The 12,814-nt window shown below is 37.8% G+C and overlaps 1 protein-coding gene across 2 annotated transcripts in view; it reads right to left on the bottom strand.

The window, feature by feature from the left end:
- The window catches only part of KIAA1958 (KIAA1958 ortholog), a 180,144-nt gene that overhangs the window by 19,162 nt on the left and 148,168 nt on the right, over positions 1 to 12,814 (bottom strand). For both annotated transcript variants that reach the window (XM_037739197.1, XM_017530369.2), the window contains one exon: positions 3,693 to 3,865. In XM_037739197.1, coding sequence (XP_037595125.1) covers positions 3,693 to 3,865 — 173 coding nt within the window. The remainder of the gene's footprint in view (positions 1 to 3,692; positions 3,866 to 12,814) is intronic.

Here is a 12,814-nt window from a genome sequence, read left to right on the forward strand (position 1 = left end):
TAGTCTGACAATATCTCTCTTTTCATTGGTAGACATAATTATCAAGACAGCTGGGTTTACATCTACCATATCTTCCCGTTTGTTTTTTATTTGTTCCATTGGTTCTTTGTTCCTTTTTTCCTCTTATTTCTGATTGATTTTTTTTTTTTAACAATTTCACTTCCATTTTCACATTAGGATTATTCACTCTATCTCTTTGTTTTATACTTTTAGTCTTGTTCTAAGATTTGCATTCTACATGTATCAGTCTACCTTCAAATACTATACCACTCTGCATATATTGCTGGAACTTTACAACACTTTACTTTCGTTCTTCCACTTATCCTTTTTGCTATTGATACGATGCATTTTTTTCCTCCATATGTAACATATAAACCTTGAAATACATTGTTATGAGAAAAATAAATTTTATATGCCAGTCAAGTACTTTCTATTCCTTTGTAAGATCCCTGTTTCTATATGGTATAATTTTGCTTCTGTCTGAAGAGCTTCTTTTAATGTATATTGTTGTGTAGGTCTTTCGGTGATGAATTATCTCAGCTTTGGTACTTATGTAAAGGTTTTTATTTCACCTTTATTTTTATTTTCTCTGAATATAAAATTCTATGTTGACAGTTTTTTCCTTTAGCTCTTTAAAGCTATTATTCTATTGTCTTCTGGTTTGTACAGTTTCTAATGAGGTTTTTTTTTCTTTTCTCTGTATCAATTTAATATTTTTATTATTCCATTTTATCTTGTTATAGTTTTCATTTAAAAAGTCAGTGATCTTTGAAAGAAAATTTAAAAATTTTAAAAACTTATATATTTACCCATGTAGCTATCATTTCCAGTAATTTCATCCCTTTGTTTCGATCCATATTTCCACATAGTATCATTCTCCTTCTGGCTGAAGGACTTCCTTTAACATTTTTCTAAGTGTAAATCTGCTGATGATAAATTCCTTCATTTTTGCCCAGAAAGTCTTTATTTGATCTTCATTTTTTAAAGCTGTTTTCGCTGAGGATAGTGAAAATATTTTTCTTTAAAGAAATTGCCCCATTGTGTTTTCATTTTCATTGTTTCTGATGAGAAACCTGTTGTTGACCTTATCTTTGTTCCTTTGTATATAATATGTCTTGTTTATCTGGCTGCTTTTTTCTCTTTATCATTGGTTTTAAGCAATTTGATTACTTCCTCCTTCCCCTTTTCTCTTTTTGTTCAGGGATTCCAATTACATATATATTAGGCTGCCTGAAATTGTCCCACATGTCAGTAATGCTCTGATTATTTTAAAAAATTCTCAGGCTGGGTACGATGGCTCATGTCTGCAATCCCAGCACTTTGGGAGGCCAAGGAAGGAGAATAGCTTAAGCCCAGGAGTTTGAGATCAGTCTGGGCAACACAGAGATGCATAATCTGTACAAAAAATAAACTAGCCAGGTGTGGTGGCTCATGCCTGTGGTCCCGGCTACTCAGGAGGCTGAGGTGGAAGGACCACTTGAGCCCAGGAGGTTGAGGCTGCAGTGAGCTATGACTGGACCACTGCATTTCAGCCTGGGTGACAGAGCAAGGCTCTGTCTCAAAATTTAAAAAATTCTCTTTTCTTTCTGTGTTTCATTTTACATAGTTACTATTGTTATATATTCAAGTTCATATATTTTCTTCTCTAAGTAAAATATGCCTAAGCAGTTTGTTTTTCATCACACATTGTAGTTTTATATCTAGAGGTTCATTTTGGGTCTTTTTTATATTTTCCATGTCTCTACTTAAATTTGTGAATTTATCAAATATAGCTACAATAACTATTTTAATGTCCTTTCTTCTAGTTATATAATCTAGTTAGTTCTGGCCTGATTTTGACGGATTTATCCTTTAAGGGATGTATTTTCTTGCTGCATGGCATGTCTGATAATTTTTGTTTAGGTGCTAGACATTGTAAATTTTATTTCTTGTGTTCTAGATTTTTTATATTATTATACATATTCTTAAGCTTTGTTCTGGGACATGATCTGCTATCTATAGGCCTTTGGGTCTAAATCTGTTGTTCATTGTTTTTATTCATCCTCACGCTTTGTGGTTTATTTCCTTAAGCTGCTGCTGACCTTTTTTTTTTTTTTTAATTTAATGAGCACAAATTTAGTTGCTCTGACTCTGCAAAAAACCTGAGCACCTACATTTTGGATGTTTCCCTTAAAAGAGTATTATTATATGACTCTGCCAGGAGCTGGGTATGCTACCTACCTAGAACCTCTTTAGGACCCTTTCAGGTCCTCTCCTTAATCAAGAATTCATCAGTTCATCTTCCCTTTTTTAATAATGTTATCAACATATGCCCTGCCTTTCATGTGTGCTTACTGGTCACTACTTTAGTTTCTTTTTTTTTTTTTGGTCCCATGGATGTTTCTTGTCTGCAAGTATAGCAGAAAGGCCCCTCACACTATGTAGTGTACCATGGCGCCAGAAGTAGAAACCTGGGTTTCCTGTCCTATTTCATCTCTTGTTGATTCCCTAAACACATGACTCAAACATGGATATCTCACTTGCCCTTGGACTTCACCTATGACCTCTATTTGCAAGACTTTTCAATGTATGGTTCCAGCTTTAACGGTTCCACCATTTTAAGTCCCACATTCCTAACTCATTATCGGCCATGTCCATCTGCACATCTAATTTAGACTCAGTGCAGTCAAATCAAAATACAGTGCCTTTATGTTCTATCTCCACATGTCCAAGACTTTTTCCTTCCACTTAAAAACCTTAAGCATTTCAAGTTAGGTAAGTTTTTCAGTATTTTGGGGTTTTTTTTTAGAGGCAAGCTCTGGCTATGATGCCCAGGCTGGAGTACAGTAGCTATTCGCAGTCATTATCACAGCACACTGTATCCCTGAACCCTTGGGCTCATGCAATCCTCCTGCCTTAGCCTCCTAAGTAAGTGGGACTGTCACAGGTATGTGCCAGTACCACTGGCTTTCAAGTTGGAAGAGATTTAAGAGCTCATTGGGGAAAATGAGGACCAAGGACATTAACATTTTGCTCATTACTTCCAATTATTCCCCTAAAATGCCACTTTTGTTATGTTTCTTCTCTCTCAAACAACTTGAGTGGTTTCCCTTTTGTCTAACCCTTAAGATGCTTGCAGATTTTATGGTCAGTGTTTTCCCTACAATAGTCCCTTTCTCTGTCCCTGCAATAATCCTTTCAAATAAAGTCTCTCCTTAGCAAAAACAAAACAAGGTATTTCAGTGATTTTCTAGTGTTCACAAGATTTTAGCTTGGTACTTAAGGGTTATCAGAATCTGGTTTCATTGTCCACAATATCAAGATATGAGGCCTCTGCTGTAGGCAAATGAGTCTGTCTCCCCAAATTTTATTATTCCTCACAGCACTCAGCCTAGGAGACTCCTGTCCTCATCTAATTCTACTGAAATCCTACCTTTCCTCAAAAATAAATCTTAAATATCAATTCTCTCTCCAGTTTTACCAAACCAAAATTAATTTACCCATCTGAACTTTTCAGGTATTTCCCATCTATAAATTCATAAAACGCTTGTTAAATTCTGCTTTGTGTGTAGATTTTTTCTATTTTATGTTATTTCAAAGTTTCCCCAGGCAGAAAGCCACCATTCTGTATTCCCTACAATGCTTAGCACAGTGCCTGACATTTGGAAGCTCAGTGAAGTTGGGTGAAAGAAGTAAACTCAAGAATCCCTTACCTTGGTGATGTCTGTGTGGTCTTTGAGCCCGTTGGTCATGCACCAATATCGCCACACATTCAAGGCGTACCGCGTGGCTTTGGTAGTATTTGGGCTCACTGCACTGGTACACAGATCATTCAAGTCATCATTAATATTAAATACAGGAAATTTGTTGAGCTTAGTGGAATAAGCTAGAAACAAAAACAATAAAAGCATTAAAATAATTTGCCATTCCCTTCTTTAGAGAATTACATCTTGGGATGTTAAAAAACAGAAAACTCTAAAAGATAACACTTTAAAACATGGAATGTCTATTAAAGTATATGTATGTATATTATGTGTGTGTGTATGTATATATACATATATATATATATGAATAAGTAGGGAACAATACTTATAACATGGAATCAATGCAGTAGCTTGCATTTAATCCCTACTATTTTTTCATATATACTAGCTTATGGACTAATGCAGGCATTCCGATAATAGAAGTATAAAAATAAATGCTGAAAATCAAAGAATGTTCTATCTAAAATTTTCACTGAAAAAAACAGCATTTCTATTAACAATAACAAAAGGAAAGGAAGAAAGATAAAGCAAATAAATTACACACTCTTAGCACATGAAGACCTAGCATTTATTTGTAATTTACATTTTCAAATGTCTTGTGTGCCATCATGAGAATCCTTAAATGAAATGGTGTTAGGAGTTTTTCTTTTTCTTTTTTTTTTGAGACGAAGTTTCCCTCTTACTGCCTAGGCTAGAGAGCAATGGCGTGACCTCGGCTCACTGCAACCTCCGCCTCCTGGGTTCAAGCGATTCTCCTGCCTCAGCCTCCTGAGTAGCTGGGATTCTAGGCACCCATCCAGCTAATTTTTTGTATTTTTAGTAGAGATGGGGTTTCACCCATGTTGGCCAGGCTGGTCTCAAACTACTAACCTCAGGTGATCCACCCACCTTGGCCTCCCGAAGTGCTGGGATTACAGGCATGAACCACTGCACCTGGCCCTGTCTTAGTATTTTTTTTTGAAAAAGCTTTGTTCACAAAATTGATAGAGAGAGGGGTTTAAATTCTGATCCCACAACTCAGAGGAGAGGGAACATGGCTGAAGTTGCCATAATGACTTCAGATCAAGACAGGTCTTCCTCAACATGTCCACTTTACGTGTTGGTTGTCAAAGGGATAACTAGTCCATAACCCTTAGATGGCTTTTTGTAAGACCCTGTGATCTGCTAAGAGCAGGCTTAGTCTGTTCAAATTGTAAGTCAAGATAGAGCATCTCAAGGTAAAAACACTTCATCTAATAGTTCTCACTCTCTGGACTACTGATGTATGTATTCAAACAAGGTGCTAACTGGCTAGGACTGTGGGAAACAGCAAAATGAAAAGTTAGTGCAATGACCAAAGTGAACTGCAAATTGGGTTCACTTTACCTCCCTCAACTCACCTTTCACTGCTCCCTCTGGGCATCTCCTCTACACCAACTACCAGTCTCTTGCTGTCCCCAGGATCTGTTAGCACCAGGACACCCACATTACACCTGCCCCATGCATTGCCTGAGCAATCTTCGTACAGTCATTTTTTTTTTTTTTTTTTTTTTTTTTTTTTTGAGACAGCGTCTCACTCTGTCACCCAGACTGGAGTGCAGTGGCATGATCTTGGCTCACAGCAACCTCCACCTCCCAGGTTCAAGTGATTCTCCTGCCTCAGCCTCCCACATAGCTGACATTACAGGCATCCACCACCACACCTGGCTAATTTTTGTATATCTAGTAGAGATGGGGTTTCACTGCATTGGCCAGGCTGGTCTCGAACTCCTGACTTCAGGTGATCTGCCCGCCTCAGCCTCTCAAAGTGCTAGGATTATAGGCATAAGCCAGTGTGCCCAGCCTTCACATGGTCTCTGTACCAATCAAAATACTGTCTTTTTTTTTCAATTCCAAATCCACTTCTACATAACCTTTCCTTACACTCACCCAACTCTCTTATTCTCTCCTTCAGTATATGTCTCACATTTGCTTTACTACTTTTTTTTTTTTTTTTAAAGGGGAGTCAGGTTTTAATTCAAGACACATGCTTTACTACTTTTTAGGAGTGTGTTCTCATTGTGTCCAGAAGGTCTCTTCAATTGGTTTGCATTCCCCTTAAGACTATATCTTTGCTCTTTCAATCTTGATCCTGCCCAGAACCGTTGAACACACTCAGCTTTAATAAATGTACACAGCTACAGAGGAAGAAAAAATGCTGGAAACTATCTGAAGCAACTGTGTGATGTAGGTATATTTCTCTCACCAACCCCATAAACCTGGATAACTCCTATTACTTGTGGGACTTGCTTGATACTAACAAAAGGAATCTTGTATAAAATTTATTATACCTGGCACTAATTGAATGCCTACAACATGCCAAGAGGTTTTACATAAATTATCTATAATCTGTAAGCAAGCCCTTTGTTATTCCTATTTTAGAGGTAAGGAAATTAGCCTCATACATTTAAGTAACTTCATACATTCACTCATACAATATTCACCAAGGTACCCTCCCTATGCCAGGCACTAGACTGTTTAAGCTATGGAATTAGTAAGTGGAAGAGCCAGGATTTGAACCTGGGTCTCTGACTCCATGGTTGAGTCATTACAGTGAAGGAATCAGGTACTATAAGGATAAAACTCTCAGTAAAGAATGCAATTTAGATATCAGCTTGTGCTTATGAAAAATACCCTGGTCCCCCAAATTTATTCAGATGAACCTTCAATAAGAGTAACTAAGACTGCTTTGTTTAGATGACCACTATAGTTTCAAACATGATTAAATTTAATTATTACATTAAACAGCTAAGGACATTAAATAATTTCTTTTTTAAATTTTCTTAAAATCACAGGACAGAGGCTGTACATTGAAAATGGAAACCTAAATCCTAGTACACAGTGAAACAGGTAAAGAATACTTGTCTGCCTATGTAATAGAACAGAAATTATGTGAAAATGATTAAATGACATATATGGTTCCTTCATGATTATATTTGTCGATTAAATTACATTTACTTAATAAACTGCTTTCAAAATTTTGGAGGCAGGAGTTGTGTTATGGTGCCGATGATATTTTTCATAGTCTATATTGATGAAGAAACAAAGGTCAGAATTTGTAACTGAATACAGGAAAAGGAGGAAACTACTAAAGGAAGATGTGAATGATTTTTTCTGCCAGAAGACAGGACAAACCCTGAGCTCATGGTGAGGAGGAGCTGGGGTGAGAGCGGGAAGGGACGGTGAGGTTGTGGTAGTGTAGGCTGTGGCTGCCCTTACATCATCTGCCACCAGCACAGGTCTTGGCAAGTATGGCTGCATGAAGTGAGGGAAATTTGCTGTAGAAGGCCACCCTGAGGGCCAGAGAGAGTTACTACCTCAGGTAACTCTGGGCAGTCCCATTGGACATGGACAGGGGGAAAAGCAAAGCAGCTAGGACAAGCAAAGAAATCCCTGAATGTCACCATCTCTCAAGCAACACCTTCCCGCTATCTACCGCTGGGACAGTTCCAGCTTCCCAGCTTGTTGCCAGCTCAGGCACCCTGAAGGGAAGCCTATTCATGGATACTTCTTCAGCCACTCATCACAGCTGCTTGAAGTCCACTTGCAGAACCCTGTGATCAACCACTGCCTGCAGAAATGAACTCTATCCAGATGTTATCAGACAGGAGCCTTTAGCAATAGCTAAGGAAATCCCTAGCAATTACCAGTAGTGATCAATCTAGACCTGAATTTTAAAATGTGAGTACATAAGCATCACTTGGCAATGGGAAAACCAGTAGCATGACAGTCACCAAGCTATACAAGCAGAAAAGCTAATTCCACATTCCCTACTCCTCCTTCTAAAAGGAGAGTTAATCCAGAAAACCAAACATAAAAAATTAGAACATTACAAATATATCATTAGAGATTTGAGAGGATAACACATCCTTAAAATAACAACAGTCTTTACTGAAAAAGGAAAAACAGGAAAATAAGAAAGATCCTAGAAATTTAAGATGATTAAAGAAATATATTTTAAAAACAAAAGAAGAGCTGAGTATTACAATGAACATGGCTAAAAGGCAAATTAGTGATCTAGAAGGACTCTTCCCTACAGGGCAGGCAAAGACATAAAAAGTTGTGAGCATGAAGTTAAGAGATATGAAAGACAGATCCAGGAGACTGTATATCTATCTTAAGAATTCAAAGGAAAAAATCCTAATGATGAAAGAAATAATATAAGAAAAGTTCCATTAAAGAAAGATTTGAAACTTTAGGGTATTAAGGTTTATGAACTGCCAAATAGAAATACTGAAAGAAGACATACATGTAAACATATCTTGGTGAAATTTCCAAAGTCTAAGAACAAAGAAACAATTCTACAATCTTTTCTGGTGGGCAGAAAAAAAAAAAAAAAAAAAAAAAAAGCCACCAACAGGCACTGGAGCTGTCAATAAAGTGAGAAGAATCAGATTTCTCATCTTTAACACCAAATGGTTTTAAAAAAAAAAAGGAGGGGGCTTAGTGTCCTCAGAGTTGAGTGGGAAAAAGACTGTAAATGAAGAAATTTATTACCTACCTAAAACAGCACTTGAATGCTAGGGCAAGATAAAAATATTTTCAATCATGAAAGAAGTAGCAATCAACTATCCACCCTATCTTTAAAAAAATTAGTTACAGATATTTGCCAGCAAAATGAAAAATGGATTGAACAAAGGGGAAGATAGAGGGTATAAGACATAGTGAGGAGCAAAAATTTATTTTTAACATTCAGTAATGTGGCAATAAAGCTGAATAAATTGTTAAGAAAGGGCTGTATATTGTATGTAAAATATATCTCATTGAAGATTTAAAAAAAAAAAGAATTGTGAAATAGATAAAGCGTAATGGAATAAAATCTTGAACCAAAAATCCAACACCTGCAATCTATCTAGCAAAAGTTACAACAGGTTAACAAAAGAAATAAGAACCAAGAAAGAAAGCATGATGTATAGAAAACTTAAAATAATGCAGGAGGACTTCCGCTAAGGACTAGGATGAAGTTGCTGGTATTATGCTCTTCTTCCTGCTGAGACTCAACCTTGATAAAATTCACTGGAATACAACCATAGGAACCAGAACACGAGAAGTAAAAATTCCAGAAGGAAGGGAAATGCATAGAAGTGATTACTGCTCTGGTCACCATGTTTTGTCTCTTAGGGCATTTGCTGAGTTGCACTGCAGGACATAGGACCCAAATAGAAAGCAGCAGCCTGAAGTCTACAGCATCTCAGTGGAATAGGTGCATGAATACTCAAGCACAGGGCTACCCATCAGCCAGCACTTAAGAGACTGAGATCCTGGAGGAAGGACACCACAGAAAAAGGAGTCAACATTCTGCATATAATTTTCCTTTCAGAAATTGCTGATCCTAAGCCACATATGGAGGAATGATATAGAGAAACCAAGCAGAAAAAAAATCACCAAGAGGCAATGTATGGCACTGAGGAGTCAAAAATAGTAATTCAGGTGGGGCCTTCCAAAGAGGAGAGAAGACTTGGATAATCTAGCTTTCATTTGAAATCCAGGAAGGGCTTGACTGTAGGAGTTACAGAAACTAGAAATAGATTAGTCTTGACTGCATTAAAGTGATCTGCCCATCTTACATGCTGGCTAACAGAAATTTAAATCTTTTCTTGAGGAAGAAACCATCTTCAAAAGTTTTCATACATAATGGTCAGCATTCAATAACAAGTTAACAGGCATACCATAAAACAAGACCAAATGAATGAAAACGAAGAGAAAGATCAGGCAATACAAATAGGCCTACAGATAACATGGATTATTCAAGTTCTCAGACGCAAACTTCAAAATAATTTAAATATGTTAAAGAAAACAATGAAAAGATAGAGAATTTTACTAGAGCACTGGAATCTATTAACAAAACAGAAATTCTAGAATTCTTTCCTTTTTCTCTTCTTCCTTTTTCTGCCTCAACTATGCACTTTTAAAGTTGTTGGTAAGGCAGGGCGAGGTAGACATTTATACCACAGTATGTGTGTATTGAGGGAGACACGATGACCTCATGTAAGGGTATGGAGAGCATCTGTATAGTAGAACTGTCCAGCGAGATGTGCTGGAACTTCACTATAGTGAGAGTTATCTGTCAGTATGGGAGAAATGTGGCAAGCAGTTACAGGATTTGAGTCAAAAGAGAAAAGTATTCCATGGAGGAGCAGCCTGGTATGTGGTGCCATAATCTGGGCAGGTTAAGAAGGGCATCCATGCACCAGGGGGAGGCATGTGGAGAGGCCTTGTGTGAAAAGTCAGGGCCTGGCTGGGGTGAGTAGGTCTTCCATGCATGGGGGTGACCTGGCATGAGATGTCATAGCCTAAGCAGCATGAAGAAGGCTTTCATGTAGGAGGGTGCCCTACAATGAAATATCAAAGTTTGAATGGAGTGAGGAAGGTGTCTCTGGTTGGGACAATGGCCCAGTACAGGGCATTATAGGTTGAGCAAATAAGGATGGCATCTGTGTGTATGTGGGAAGCAGAGCACAGTTGGGTGTTGGAGTCTAAGTAGGCAAGGAAAATCAAAGAAAAACTGAGGAACAGGAGTTAACTAAATGCAATACATGATTCTGAATTAGATCCTTTTCCAATAAAAGACACTGTTGGGGCAATTGGCAAAACTTCCATAGGAATAGACGTTTAGAGGGAAAGAATACATCAATGTTAATTTCCTAATTTTGATGATTATATTATGATTATGCAGGAAAATGTTCTTACTTGTAGAAAAATCACAGAAAATCACTTGCAGTGATGCTGCATCAGGTTGGCAGCTTAATTTCAAAATTGGTTGAGAAAAAAATGTTCTCTGTAATACACTTCCAACTTTTTGGAGTTTAAGATTGTTTCAAACTTTAAAAACTATTAAAAAGACAATAATGAATTCAGAATTCAATAGATGGCCTTGGACATCCTTGAATAGATGGCGTAACAAGCAAGTGTAACATATGTAACATAATAGATGATTAGTGAACTGAAAGGTCAATAGAAAACAATCAAATTGAAGCAGAGAGAGAAAAGAATGTACAAAATAGAGAAAATAGCAAAATAGACATATGGGACATAGTGAAATGTCTAATATATTTGTAATTAAGAGTCGCAGAAAGAGAAGAGAGAATGGGGAAGAAGCAATATTTTAAAAATGGTGGGTGGAGAATTTTCCAAAATAAAATACCTCAGTCTAGAGATTCCAGAAGTTTTCCTAACCAAGCAAAAGAAATACAAGAAAACTAAATGTAGGCACATAGAATAACAATGCTGACAACCTAAGTCAAAGAGAAATTTTTCTTTTTCTTTTCTTTCTCTCTCTCTCTCTTTTTTTTTAAGAGACAGGGTCTCAATCTGCCAGCTAGGCTGGAGTGCTGTGGTGCTATCACAACTCATTACAGCCTCATGCTCCTGAGTTCAAGAGATCTTGCCGGGCGCGGTGGCTCAAGCCTGTAATCCCAGCACTTTGGGAGGCCGAGGTGGGTGGATCACGAGGTCAAGAGATCGAGACCGTCCTGGTCAACATGGTGAAACCTCGTCTCTACTAAAACTACAAAAAATTAGCTGGGCATGGTGGTGCGTGCCTGTAATCCCAGCTACTCAGGAGGCTGAGGCAGGAGAATTGCCTGAACCCAGGAGGCGGAGGTTGCGGTGAGCCAAGATCGCGCCATTGCACTCCAGCCTGGGTAATAAGAGCGAAACTCCGTCTCAAAAAAAAAAAAAAAAAAAAAAAAAAAAAAAAGAGATCTTTCTGCCTCAGCTTCCTGAGTAGCTAGGACTACCAGCATGCACCACAATGCCTAACTAATTTTTAATTTTTTTGTAGTGACAGGGGTCTCACTATGTTGCCCAGGCTAGTCACAAATTCTGACTTCAAGTGATCTTCCTGCCTCAGCCTCCCAAAATGCTGATATTACAGGTGTGATCCACTGTGCCCAGTCTTTTTTTTTTTTTCTTTTTCAATTCCCCACATAATACCAACATAAAAGGAAATTTTATTTTTTTTGAATTTATGTTTTGAGATGGAGTCTCTCTTTGTTGCCCAGGCTAGAGTGCAGTGGCATGATCTCTGCTCACCGCAACCTCTGCCTCCTGGGTTTAAGTGATTCTTCTGCCTCAGCCTCTCGAGTTGCTGGGATTACAGGCACACACTACCATGCCTGGCTAATTTTTGTATTTCTATTAGAGATCGGATTTCGCCATGTTGGGCAGGCTGGTCTGAAACTCCTGACCCCAGGTGATCCGCCCGCCTTAGCCCCCCAAAGTGCTGGGATTACAGGTGTGAGCCACTGCGCTTGGCCCAACATAAGAGAAATTTTAAAAAGAAACTGGAAAGAAATGACAAATTACCTTACATCGCACAGCATCAGACTGACTGATTTTTCAACTGAAACGATGGAAGCCAGAAAACAGATGATATCCTTAGTATGCTAAAATACAATACTACAAGTCTAAAATTTATACTAAGCAAAGCATCCTTCAAAAGTAAAGGTAAAATGCAGCTTCAGTCACACAAAATAATGAGCAAATTCGTTGTCAGCAGTCAAGTGCTAAAAAAATAAAGGCAGGTGTTCAGGCAAAAGGAAATGATATAAGATGACAGCAAGTTAATGGAGAAAAGAATGCAGGATACTGGAAAGTATGAATATGTAAGTGACTCTCAATGAATACAGCTGTTTAAAACAATACTAGTGATATTTTATGGAGTTTAAAATATATGTAGAATTAATATTATAACAACACAAATGAGGCTATCTGAATCTAGTTTTGAAAAGTTCTTGCATTGTCCAAAAATGATGAAAACATGAAATCAGACTTTAATAATGCAAAAATACATGTTTACATCTGTATAGTAATACTACAAGAATAATAAAAGAATGTATCATGCCTGTAATCCCAGCACTTTGGGAGGCTGAGGTGGGCGGATCATGAAGTCAAGAGATCAAGACCAGCCTGACCAACATGGTGAAACCCCCGTCTCTACTAAAAATACAAAAATTAGCTGGGCGTGGTGGCACGCATCTGTAATCCCAGCTACTTGGGAGGTTATGGCAGGAGAATTGCTTGAACCCAGGAGGGGCAGGTTGCAGTGAGCC

The sequence above is a fragment of the Cebus imitator genome, unplaced genomic scaffold (genome assembly GCF_001604975.1).
Source record: "Cebus imitator isolate Cc_AM_T3 unplaced genomic scaffold, Cebus_imitator-1.0 Scaffold64, whole genome shotgun sequence".
Lineage (NCBI taxonomy): Eukaryota > Metazoa > Chordata > Mammalia > Primates > Cebidae > Cebus > Cebus imitator.